At 38.9% G+C, this 12,735-nt stretch overlaps 1 protein-coding gene across 2 annotated transcripts in view; it reads right to left on the bottom strand.

The window, feature by feature from the left end:
* The window catches only part of PLA2R1 (phospholipase A2 receptor 1, 180kDa), a 118,706-nt gene that overhangs the window by 74,146 nt on the left and 31,825 nt on the right, over nt 1–12,735 (bottom strand). For both annotated transcript variants that reach the window (XM_011991528.1, XM_011991535.1), the window contains exons 5-7: nt 9,041–9,154; nt 8,391–8,534; nt 2,555–2,749 (exon numbers count right to left, since the gene is read on the bottom strand). In XM_011991528.1, coding sequence (XP_011846918.1) covers nt 2,555–2,749; nt 8,391–8,534; nt 9,041–9,154 — 453 coding nt within the window. The remainder of the gene's footprint in view (nt 1–2,554; nt 2,750–8,390; nt 8,535–9,040; nt 9,155–12,735) is intronic.

The following is a 12,735-nucleotide window of genomic DNA, read 5'->3' as shown; positions in this document are numbered from 1 at the left end:
GAGTTACTACCAAAATATACCACTTCACATGTGATTTCTTCTTTATTTCTTTGCATAATGGAATCTGTTTAAGTCTTGGCATAAAATGTCTGTTTAAACATTTTCCCCTCTGTGCTATGGTTTGAATGTTTGTCCCCTCCAAAATTCAGGTTGAAACTTAATCCCCAATGTGGCAATATTGAGGGGGAGCCTCTAAGGGTCGAGTGGGTCATGAAGGCTCTGCCCTGATGAATGGATTAATGGGTTAATGGATTAACTAGTTCTCATGGGAATGGTACTGGTGGCTTTATAAGAAGAGGAAGAGAGACCTGAGATAGCACACTCAGCCCCCTCTCCATGTGATGCCCTGTGCCACCATGGGACTCTGCAGAGAATCCCCATTAGCAAGGAGACCCTCTCCAGATGTGGCCCTTTGACCTTGAACTTCCCAGCCTCCATAACTGTAGGAAATAAAGTTCTTTTCTTTATAAATTACTCAGTTTCTTTGTATTCTATTATAATCAATAGAAAATGAACTAAGACACCCCCATAATATCCAGATCTGCTTGATATAGGCCTTATAAGTGAGGCAGAGTGTGAGCCAAAGCCAATGCAACAACAAAGCCTAAGCAAGTTGGATTCCTGGGGCTCTGATTTCTGCTAGAATCGTGTATGTACGTTACGTAGATCTGAAAAGTCTGGTTTTGCTTCTGCCTAGAGAAAGGAAAAATAGGAAGACCCACTGGATTATGAAAAGGGCATGAAACAAACTTTTAATGATAGTCTAGCTTAAAGATAAGTTTTTTCCCCCCCAACAGATGTTGGTGAGGATGCAAAAAAAGAAACACTTATACATTATTGGTGGGAATGTAAATTAGTACAACCTTTATGGAAAACAGTATGGGGATTACTCAAAGAACTAAACATAGAACTACCATTCAATCCAGCAATCCCACTACTGGATATATACCCAAAGGGAAAAAAATCATATCAAAAAGACACCTGTACTCATATGTTTATCACAGCATTATTCACAATAGCAAAGATGGAATCATGTAAGTATCTATCAGAGGAGGGCTGGATAAACAAAATATGGTTTTTTATATATATATACACACACACATATATACATATATATGCATATATATACACATATATACATATATGCATATATATACACACATATACATATATATGCATATATACACACATATACATATATATGCATATATACACACATATATGCATATATACACATATATACACATATATGCATATATATACACATATATACACATATATGCATATATACACACATATATACACATATATGCACACACACACATCACGGAATACTACTCAGCCATAGAAAAGAATGAAATCATGTCTTTTGCACACAGGTAGCACTTGAGGTGATTCTGCTAAGTGAAATAACTCAGAACATCAAATACTGCATGTTCTCATTTATAGGTGGGAGCTAAACAATGGGGACACATGGAGATACAGAGCAGGATAATAAACACTGGAGACTCCAAAAGGTGGTAGGGGTGAGGCTGAGGGTTGAAAAATCACCTGTTGGGTACAATGCTCACTATCTGGGTGATGGGACCGCTAAGAGGCCAGACTTCACCACTGCAATATATGCATGTAAGAAATACTCACCTGTACCTCTTAAACCTATTTTTTAAAGTATGTTTTTTCCTTTTTCTTTTTTCTGCCATGAGAAAAAAGGAGCAAAACCTCTTAAAGGAATTGAAGTGGAGTTACTGGAAAAGGAATTAAAACTTGACAGCCTAGGTAAGAAAGGACCCTATGTGGCTGAAAGAGATGTGTAAGTGCCCTTGTTGAGATAAGCAGCCCACAGGGTTCTTTAATCCCAAATGCAAAGGATTAGGAAAAATAACAGAGAAGGATGCATGTTTTCACTCCATACTAAAACCTAACAATTGAAAATGTCATCAAAGTAGATCCTGGAAATTTTTTTGTATTTTTAAAAACTGAAAAATGAAATAAATAATTTCAGTATTTTTCAGCAGAAGTCTATGTCAAATGCATGACACATTGAAGAGCAAGCCAACTCTGATGGACTCAGGCTGGGTGGAAGCCAGGAGCCTAAAACTCCTATACATGGGGAACAGTCTGAACATCACTTCACCAAATAAATTACCCATGTTCACCGGCTAAAATTGTTTAAATCCAATTATTTGCCTAAGGGGTTCCCTTTAGTATGTGGATTACATGATAACAACACACTACTGCTATCTAGTGGCCATAAAGCTAAATTACAGGTTTAGGTTTTTCACTAGAAGTTTTAGGAAATGAACTTTCCTACTTTACAAAAAAGTTAAAAATCATCTAATAAATGTGGCATATATGAAGATGTTACGAAGTTTCTGAACATGTATTTTGTAAAAATCCAATAAATTTGAACTCCTGAATAACATTTAGAAACTTTAAATATATGTGTCATGAATAATCACTTTTAAATAACTTAAATTTCTTTTCAACTCTACTAATAAAAGTAGTTACTACATTATATTTTATACCTCTTAAACCAAAGGCAGCTGGGACTCACCATCTCCAAGGAGGGTTACAAGAAACTCCACCTCTGCTAATGAGGTTATATCTATTAATGCACTGTTATCAGCCTGACAGGAACGCAAAGCCTTATGCCAGGTCTTTTCTTCTTTCTGAAGTTTGTAGCAATTACGATTGTAGGGATTCCAGCCAGGCTCACAGTGGGTAGCATAATATTTCCACGCATCTTTTTCTTTTTAAACCAACAAAAAACAATGTCATTTTCCACAATTATTTTAACATTACTTATTACAGTTTATGTAAATTGCCATTTATATGATTACTTTAAAATGTGAAAAACAGAAATATACAAAATGACATATATCATGGAATTCTAGATCTTCAGAGTTGAGAAGGGTCTAATCTATGATCTAGATCTAGATCTAGGGTAAAATGAACCTCAGTATTTCATTTTCCAGATGAGCTAGTGAAGGTACAAAGAAGTAAGGAGAGGAGGGATGGCAGCAAAATGGCCGATAGAGACACCTGTGTCAGAAGCCTTTGAACAACAGCAATTCCATCTTGTTTAGGGGCTGAGTAAAATAAGGCTGAGACCTACTGAGCTGCATTTCCAGAAGGTCAGGCATTCTACAAGATGAGACAGAAAGTCAACACAAAATACAGGTCACGAAGACCTTGCTGATAAAACAAGCTGCAGTAAAGAAGCTGGCCAAAACTCATCAAAACCAAGATGGTGAGGAAAGTGAGCTCTGGTGATCCTAGCTGCTCATTATATGCTAATTATAATGTATTAGCATGCTAAAAGACACTCCCACCAATGCTATGACAGTTTACAAGCCATGGCAACATCAGGAAGTTACCCTATATGTTCTAAAAGGGGGAGGAACCCTCATTCCCGGAAATGGTATACTCCTTTCCCAGAAAACTCATGAATAATCTACCCCTTGTTTAGCATATAATCGAGAAAGAACTGTAAGTGTAATCAGCTGAGCAGCCCAAGCCGCTGCTCGGCCTCTGGAGTAGCCAATCTTTATTCCTTTACTTTCCTGATAAACTTGCTTTCCTTTTATGGATTCGTCTCCAATTCTTTCTTGGGGTCTGGATTGGGACCCCTTTCTGGTAAAACCTGGCACTCATCCCTGCTATATGAACAGCCAAAGCAACGAATAAATGATTACATTTTCACAAAGGCAGCTGAAAGAGAGTGCTGGAGCACATCAAGGGAGTAGCAGAAACAACATGGAGCACAGAAACCCTTGCCACCTTCACCCCCACAATCTCCCCCAGTCCCCGTCGGAAGCAGCTTAGAGCCAGGAGAGACTTCTCCCTGTAAGGAAAGGATGAGCAAGAGGACCCCAGCAGCCCCCAACACCACCAGGGTCACCTACAGTCCTTGCTACTGGGGACCCCTGCAGCCTTCACAGACACTAAGCCCAGTTGAGGGGGCTGCCTGGAGTCTACAGGACTATGCTTGCCCCAGAGAAAGTTCTGACGCTGTACCCTGTCTCTCTGTGGCCTGTGGGGCTATTGTGCTGCACCATCTTGAAAAAAGAACCACTGCTAGAATGTCATGTTCTGCTCCGGTAGTGAGTAGCCACAGCACTTCTCCATCTTTGAGGCTTTGTAACCACTGCACCACTTCTACCTAGTGGCCCACCAACCCCATGCCAAATTGCTGTGGGGCTCTCACTCTACCTGGCGTGGCCAAGTTGCCATGAGCTGCTCTATTTACCTTTCCTGGTTGTTGCTGTGCCATGCCCCTCAGAGCCTGAGCTGGTTTATCACCCTGCCTCCAAAGAAATGGTGCCTTGGCCTCCCAGAGTAGTCATATTCCCCAGTATGTGTGCTGAAGTGGCGCCCTGCCTCCCAGGGAATCCCTGCCCTGGCTGCCGAGAGCAGTCACACCTCTGGCACCTGAGCTGAAGTGGCTCCCAAATCCAGGGGAAACAGTGCTTTAGCTGCCCAAAGCAGTCATACCCCCCAGCACCTAAGCTGAAGCAGCCCCATCTCATGGGGGAATGGGTGCCTTAGCTGAGCTGAGCAGCTGTGCCTCGTGGGGCTTGGCTGATGTGGTACCCTGCATCCAACGGAAACAGCATTGGCAAGGCTGGGACATCCTGCCCTCCAGGCCAAACAGCTGTAGCACCCTGCTTTCCTGGAACTGGACTAGTCCCACAAAGCCTGAACTGCTGAGGCACCCCTTCCCCGGGAGAGGAGTCATCATTTTGCTGCTCCTTGCCCCCCAGGAAACAGGCCATAGCTATATGCCACCATTCCTGGGTCCTTGTTGCTACTGAACCTGACCTCACAGAGTCTGAGATTCTGCTGTGTCCCACCATCCCAGGGTCCGGAGTCACCACTGCCTGGTGCTTCACCCCTAGAGCTGGAGTTGCCACAGTGCCATACTGGTTCTGGTTCCCAAATTACAGCCGTGCGCTGTTCCCTGGAGCCAAACCTCCAGAGTACCCCTTCTTCCTTGGAGGTAAATATATCAAATTCAGAATGTTCAAATACTGTAATGGTGGTCTGTAAATCATTTATATCTCCAGTATGAAGATTAAAGTCAAAATTGTCAAAAATAGGTTGGGCACAGTGGCTCACGGCTGTAATCCCAGCACTTTGGGAGGCTGAGGTGGGAGGATTAGTTGAACCCAGGAGGTCGAGCTATGATCATGCCACCATATTCCAGCCTGGGCAACAGAGCAAGACCCTGTCTCTAAAACATAAATAAATAAGTAAATAAATAAATAAATAACCAAAATGCTAAAACATAACTATAGCTACAATAAATTAAGAAATACACAATATTAAAAGATGTAAATAGTGACATCAAAATTTTAACTATTGGAGGTAGGGTAAAAATCTAGAGTGATTGTATGCAACTAAAGTTAAGCAGTTATCAGTGTAAAACAGTCCATTATAACTACAAGATGTTTTATGTAAGCCATATGATAACCACAAAGAAAAAAAAAAAAAAACTATAGCAGATACACAACTGATAAAGAGAAAGGAATTGAAATTTAGCACCACACACACACAAAAAATCACCAAATCACAAAGGTAAACAATAAGAGAGGAAGAAAGAAAAAAGAATCTATAAAACAAGCAGAAAACAATGAACAAAATGGCAATAGTAAGTCTTTACCTATCAATCATTACTCTGAATGCAAATGGATTAAATTGTCTAATCAAAACACAGAATGGCTGAACGGATAAAAGGTTACTAGGAGTCAAAGAGAGAAAATGAGCAGAGGTAGGAAAAAGGATACAGGTAGCAGATCTGTAGGATGAATAAGTCTAAAGGTCTACTGTACAGCATGAGGACTATAGTTAATATAGTGTATTCAGGATTCTTGATAAATGAGTAAACTATAGTTGCTCTTGTCACAGTGGGGGAAATGGGTAACTAAGTGAGATGATGCATGTGTTAATTTGTGTCACTAAAATAACCATTTTACTATATGTATATATATCCTATGACATCATATTGTATACTTTGAACATATATAGTATATTTTATTTTAAAAAATAGTAAAAAAGTAAAACAAACAACAACAACAAAACCAAAGAAGTAAAGAGACTTGACAAAGGACATACAATGAAAGCAGGGTGTTGGGACTAGGTATAAAATTTAACAAAGCTGTTCGTTTTTGAAACCTTTTTACATTTAAAAGAAGTATTATGGAATACAATTTAAATGGTATTTCAGGGATTTTATACATAGTGTATGGGTGAGGTAGATATTTATCCTCAGCTGAAAAGAGCCTAAAACTCTGACAACTTCCTCTAAAATGGGGATGACAAATAGGTTTCACTTTGAAGACACGTCTTGAGTGTCCACGGTGTTGCTCTGGGCTGATACAGACGCCAGGTGGGGCTTTCAGGAACACAGTGCCATGATGCTTGGACATTGGAGGGCAGTGGTGATGCACATGCTATATGTTGGTTTTCCTTTCTCGCGAGACTGTCCCCTATCTGATGATGGCATTTTTTGCCTTATTTTATTAACCACAATGAGGTGCCTCCATTAAGAACGAATTTAAACTAAATATGATTTCACTGTGGGAAACAAAACATTCTTTTAAAATTGTTTCTAGGACTCTGACAGCAATTGGAATCATGGCCAAAGAGTGTTAGAATTTTGTATATCATTGACCCCAATGGTTTTCAGCCTAAAAAAGTACTCATGACACCCTTTTTAAACTTGGAATTTTAGGCTGCGCGTGGTGGCTCACGCCTGTAATCCCAGCACTTTGGGAGGCTGAGGCGGATGGATAGCCTCAGGTCAGGAGTTCGAGACCAGCCTGGTGAACATGGTGAAACCCTGTTTCTACTAAAAATACAAAAATTAGCTGGGCATGGTGGTAGGCGCCTGTAATCCCAGCTACTTGGGAGGCTGAGGCAGAATTGCTTGAACCCGGGAGGCAGAGGTTGCACTGATCTGAGATCGCGCCATTGCATTCCAGCCTGGGTCACAAAAGCAAGACTTCAATCGATCCGCAGAAGAATGTGTTGAACTTGAAGCAAAGCAAATAATCCAAACAAGCTAACTTAACTACTCCCATTTCTGGTCTTCTGACCTCAATTAGCAGACCAGAAGGATAAATATAACAGAAGAAATGAAGGGTGGCAGGAGGGAATGCAAGATGGCATAAGAAAGAAAGAAAAAATGAAGAGAGAAGGAATGGAGAAAGGAATATGAAAGAAGGAAGAGAGGGAGGGAAAAGGACAATAACAGGTGGTAGCAATTTCAGCAAATTCCTGAAATAATGGACAAATCTCTACATTAAAAAATGGCAAGATGCTTCTTTTTTCCCCAACTTGTACCCCATATTCTACAAAACTTCTAGGCTTAGCTATTTAAAGGAAAATGAAAGTTAAAACCCGATTGTCAGAGACAATATTTAAAAATGATAATTCAGCTTATTATTTTAAATCTAGAGTTTTTCTAATATTTTTGCAATGATTCTTTATAAAATGGTTATATTGGCCGGGCGCGGTGGCTCACGCCTGTAATCCCAGAACTTTGGGAGGCCAAGGAGGGTAGATCACAAGGTCAGGAGATCGAGACCATCCTGGCTAACACGGTGAAACTCCATCTCTACTAACTATACAACAAATTAGCCAGGCGTAGTGGCGGGCGCCTGTACTCCCAGCTACTCAGGAGAGTGAGGCAGGAGGGCTGAGCTTGCAGTGAGCTGAGATTGTGCCACTGCACTCCAGCCTGGACCACAGAGCGAGACTCCGTCTCAAAAGAAAAAAAAAAAGTTATATTTTTATCTCTACATTTGGAGTTAAGACATTAATTCTCAGAGAAACTAGAAAGAGGTTATAGACCTGAAAACAGAAATAATTGGACTTCTGGTAGTAGACTGTGATTAGATATTATTTAAGTATTAACTCCATCTAAAAAGTCCTGCATGTGATTTCAGGGAGGAGGGTGTGTTACTAATAAGAGATTCAGAGTGTGCCAGAAAATCAATGAAGTAAATAATTATATAAAATTGTTTTTTAAATTATGTTTAATTTCTAGGGGAACAATAAATAAAACTCAAAACTAGAATAGAAAAAGAAATGTATCTTATTTTTCTAATACAGAATGACTAAGAGTGCAAATTTTTTAGAAGAGAGGAAGAAAATGTTTGCTATGCTCAGTTTATTTCAGTTTTTTAGTAAAAACCTAAATGCATTTGTTAAAATCACAGTCCCTTTGACATAGCAGATATTATCTAGTTACACATTTTTTCATATAAATATAAACTAGATTTAGCTAAGTTTACATTATGAATTATTAGTAAAAATTAGAGAAATTTACATATATTGAGAGGACAAGTAAACAACACCTAAGAACAACTTAAAATAAAAACACTTACCAACTATTTCATGATCAGTGTGGTTTAGATATTTTTTACATATATATGGCAAGGTGGACTCACAATCCCGACTCCTCCAGGCACTTGGCATAAATGAACTAAATGTTCCACAGTGATTTTCAACAAATGGCTCAAAATTTACCTCTGAAAATACAAAGAGTGTGTTTAATATTAGAAGCAAAAGCAGCTAGTTTAATATATATTGAAATGTAGTTTCAGCATCAAGGGGATAGCCTTTTTGCTTGTCATATATAGTAAATCCTGTAAAGATGTTATATCCTATAAGATGTTATCCATGATTTTGCAGTTACAGTCCAGGCATGTCAATTAAATGATTTCCCAAAGATTCCAAAAGACCCAATTTTACTATCTTAAAGTAGAGAGATACTTTGCAATTTGTAGCTATTTTTAAAGCAGCAGACTGGAATCTTGGCTTGTACCCAAATTCTCCTGCAATTTTGGCTAAAAAGCTTATCTTCCTGGACTCTATTTTCTTGTTTGGAAAAGCTTGCCTTTAAAGAATTCAGTCAGGTTAAAAAATGTTTATAAACTGCTCTCAGAAAAGCATGTCCTATGTGCATGGGAAACGCTGCGGTGTAAGGCTGCAGGATGATGCCACGTGACAAAGGCAAAGAAAACACTGCGGGTACCTGGGCTCCAGTTTAGGTAGTTGAGCGGTGTTCCATCAGACCACTGCCAGCCAGCGTGTTCATCCAGCTGATTGAGACCAATCCACACCTCCACTGCCTTACTGCTCATGTGCTCTGAAATGAAAATTATGAAGCTTCAAAAAAAAAAAAAATCCAGTGTTACACATCTTTCTTGTTCTCCTATTCCTGGATCATGGAGTCAGAAATTAATCCCAGTCAACGATAGGAAAGGTGCAGAGAATGCACGTGGTGCTTCTGAGTGATAAAGCAGGCTCCCACCATCTTGAGAAACAGAGCAGGCTCACTGACAGCTGTTTTTCAACTGTGAATGCTTCATGCGAGTACCCAGAAATGTTGCCTTTCACGGTTGTCAATCTAGACAAGGGTGCATGGTTGCACACTTGAGGCCATCTTACTTGAGTGAGCTCATGAACTTAAAGGTTTTATAGGGTGGAGGAGGAGGTGTGCAGGGTCACTCCCAGAAAGTGAACAGAGGCACATCTTCAAAGGTAAAAAAGTGTGCTGGAGTAGATCAAGGAGGGGTGTACAGTGTGAGAGCCACTAGGAGTTGTCTGCTCAACAGGAGGGACGAGAGTGTCTCGGGGCATCCCTAGCAGGTTGGGACCTAAGGCTGTGTGCAGTGCAAACTAGAGGCTGCTTCCACAGCTTGAGGTGGAGGAAGATTTTATGGCAGGCTGGCTCTGTGGCCCCTCCTCTTAACGAGTCCACTACAACTCTCGGTTTAAGGCAATACCATGTTTGTTAAAGACACTATGAATAAAAACATGCATTGACGTGCAGAAAAACATAGTTATCAAGATTATAGAATTATGGGAATTTTTCTTCAGTTTTTCTTTCTGTGCACCTAAATTTTAAACATTCTTCCAGAACAAATAGGTACTATTTGTGCAGTAAAAATGGGGGTTGGGGGGACCAAAACCCAGTATCAGAAACGTAATGAAAGTGGCAATTTTGTGACATTTTGAAATGTTGCCATTTACTCTTTTAATCTACAAAGGAGAGCATTGTTCGCTTACAATTCACCTGCTTCAGAGCCCAATGTATTTTTAGTCAGATGCAGGGGTCCTGCCTGAGATTAAGACCCTGACGGATAAGAGTTATAAACAGGGTGACCGTATGCCCCCGTTTTCCTGGAAAGCTCATGGTTCATGCTGGTAGTTCCAGAATAATTATTAATCACAGTCCCTTTTACTATCAAAAGAGTCTCAGTTTGGATGATAGACTGTATGATTACCCAGGTTGTGAAGGTCATTGTAGTCATATAACAAGGCTGCAGCATCCTCAGTGACTAGACATTTCAATACAATTGTGAAAAACTCAAAGAGCCTAACCCATTTAGGAAAAGAGAAAAAGGTGCTTTATAATTTTGAGATCCCCAGAAATCAATAAACAGAAACAGCATCCTATACGTGGGTTTCACCCTTCCAAGTTTCCATGGCATTCACATGGAATCTCTTTCTAATGTCCATTTGATTATTCCTTTCAATAGCACCATTTGATTAAATCATTTAGCAGGTCTTATGATGATAAGAAGTGAAATGGATTGACAAGGCAGGGAGTAATTTTCACATTTCACATCCAGGCAAGTGCCAAGTGATATTTTAAAATCTAGTTAAAATATTAAAACGTGAATTATTATTATCTTAGAATTATTTTGAATACCCATTGTGCAATTGTTTCAATAATGCAGATAAAAAATCATTGTGCAATTTATAATCGGTGTCTGAAGGCACAAAAAACCATCTATTTATCTTTATGACTAAGCTGGCCCACAATACTGTAATAAGAAACTAGAATTTAAATTCCTTTGGATATTTCTTGGCATTCATGACAGCTTAGATAATTCCTTGTACCATAGTACATGTTCACCAGAGTTAGCAAGAAACATTAGATTATTTTCATCATTAAAAAATACCTTGGTTGGAATGAACAGGTTTCTGTCTTTATGAACAGACTTCTGTTTTTCCAAACAAATCCCAAAGACTAATTATAGAACTGAGGTAGTTAAAGCAAAGTCCCTGACATGTCTTATTTTTTTAAATTGTTATTCAAATTTGATGAATAACTCCAGACCTTCTCATGACAGATTCTGGCAGTTAAGATAGATAATTGTAATTCATAAATGGCATGTAAACTTTTATATGAAAACCATTTCAGGCTTATAATGATTTTGAAAATTGATGTTTTCCTGCACTATGACTTACTCAAATCAAATTCAATAATAATTTCTGACTTTTGCACAGCTGTGGGGAAAGGGTGGGCACACATTGCTCATTCATTTCTTACAATCCTTCTGGAAGATATTAATGACTTACAAAAGCTTTAAAGTGTGCTTACTTTTCCATCCAGTGAACGCACTTCTGCAAACTTATAAAAAATAATTGGGGAGGTATGCACAAAGCTATGTGCAGGGATGGTTTATAATATCAACAAATAAATAAATAAAAAACAAATGGTTTCATCAATATATCTCTAGTAAAAGGAGATTCGATCAATGTATTACCACTAACCTATACTACTATGTAACCATTAAAAATTATTATGTAGATCTATATTTATAGATACAGGCAAATGTTCATTATATGCAGGTAAATAAAATAACCAGATTACCAAACTGTGTACATAGTTGTTGTTAAATGGTTAACACACACTGAGTGTTATGTGTGCCAGGCACTTTTCTATGATTTCACCTGTATTAAAATATGTAATCCACACAAGGAATTTGCATTATTATTATTTCCACTTGGTAGAGGGGGAAATTGAGGCACAGAGCGGTTAAATCACTTGCTTGAGTAAGCCTGCTACTCAAGTGGTAGAGGCAGGATTCAAACCCAGGTGGCTCCCTGCTCTTCTAACCACTGTGCAATAGCTGCCATGTTTTTATTTATTTTTATTTTTTATTTATGTATTTATGTATTTTGATATGGAGTCTGGTTCTGCAGCCCGGGCTGGAGTGCAATGGCATGATCTTGGCTCACTGAATCCTCTACCTCCCAGGTTCAAGTGATTCTCCTGCCTCAGTCTCCTTAGTAGCTGGGACTACGGGTGTATGCCACCACATTCGGCAAATTTTTGTATTTTTAGTAGAGAGATGGTTTCACCATGTTGGCCAGGCTGGTCTCGAACTCTTGGCCTCAACTGATCCACCCGCCTTGGCCTCCCGTAGTGCTGGGATTACAAGTGTGAGCCACTGCGCCTGGCTGCTGCCATGTTTTCATATAATACCATTTTTAATATATACTATGTATGTACACATGCATTTATATGTTTTTGCAGAGAAACACAGTTATCTCTGGATTACAGAACTATGGGAACTTTTTCATTGGTTTTTCTTTCTATATACCTGAATTTTACAAATTATTCTAAAATAAACATGGACTACATATGCAATAATATTTGAAAAAAACTGGCATCAAAAACTGTTAATGAAAGTGACTAATTTTGTGATATTTTCTAATGTTTCCACAAGTTTTTAAAGAGGTGTGCGTACACACATACAAATACATTTAATCTATAAAGGAAAAGTAAGAGGAGAGTGTAGGAAATGAGTGAAACACAAGTCTTAGTTTACTGGCATAATTCTTTTAACACATTATTGTCTATACTGTTAGTTAACATATATGTGCTTTTGCTTTTCCCACCAAAGTTTAAGATTTTGTTTTTGGGACCCACCA

Source organism: Mandrillus leucophaeus, unplaced genomic scaffold (assembly GCF_000951045.1).
Source record: "Mandrillus leucophaeus isolate KB7577 unplaced genomic scaffold, Mleu.le_1.0 Scaffold110, whole genome shotgun sequence".
Classification (NCBI taxonomy): Eukaryota; Metazoa; Chordata; class Mammalia; order Primates; family Cercopithecidae; genus Mandrillus; species Mandrillus leucophaeus.
This window is presented reverse-complemented; position numbering and strand designations above follow the sequence as displayed.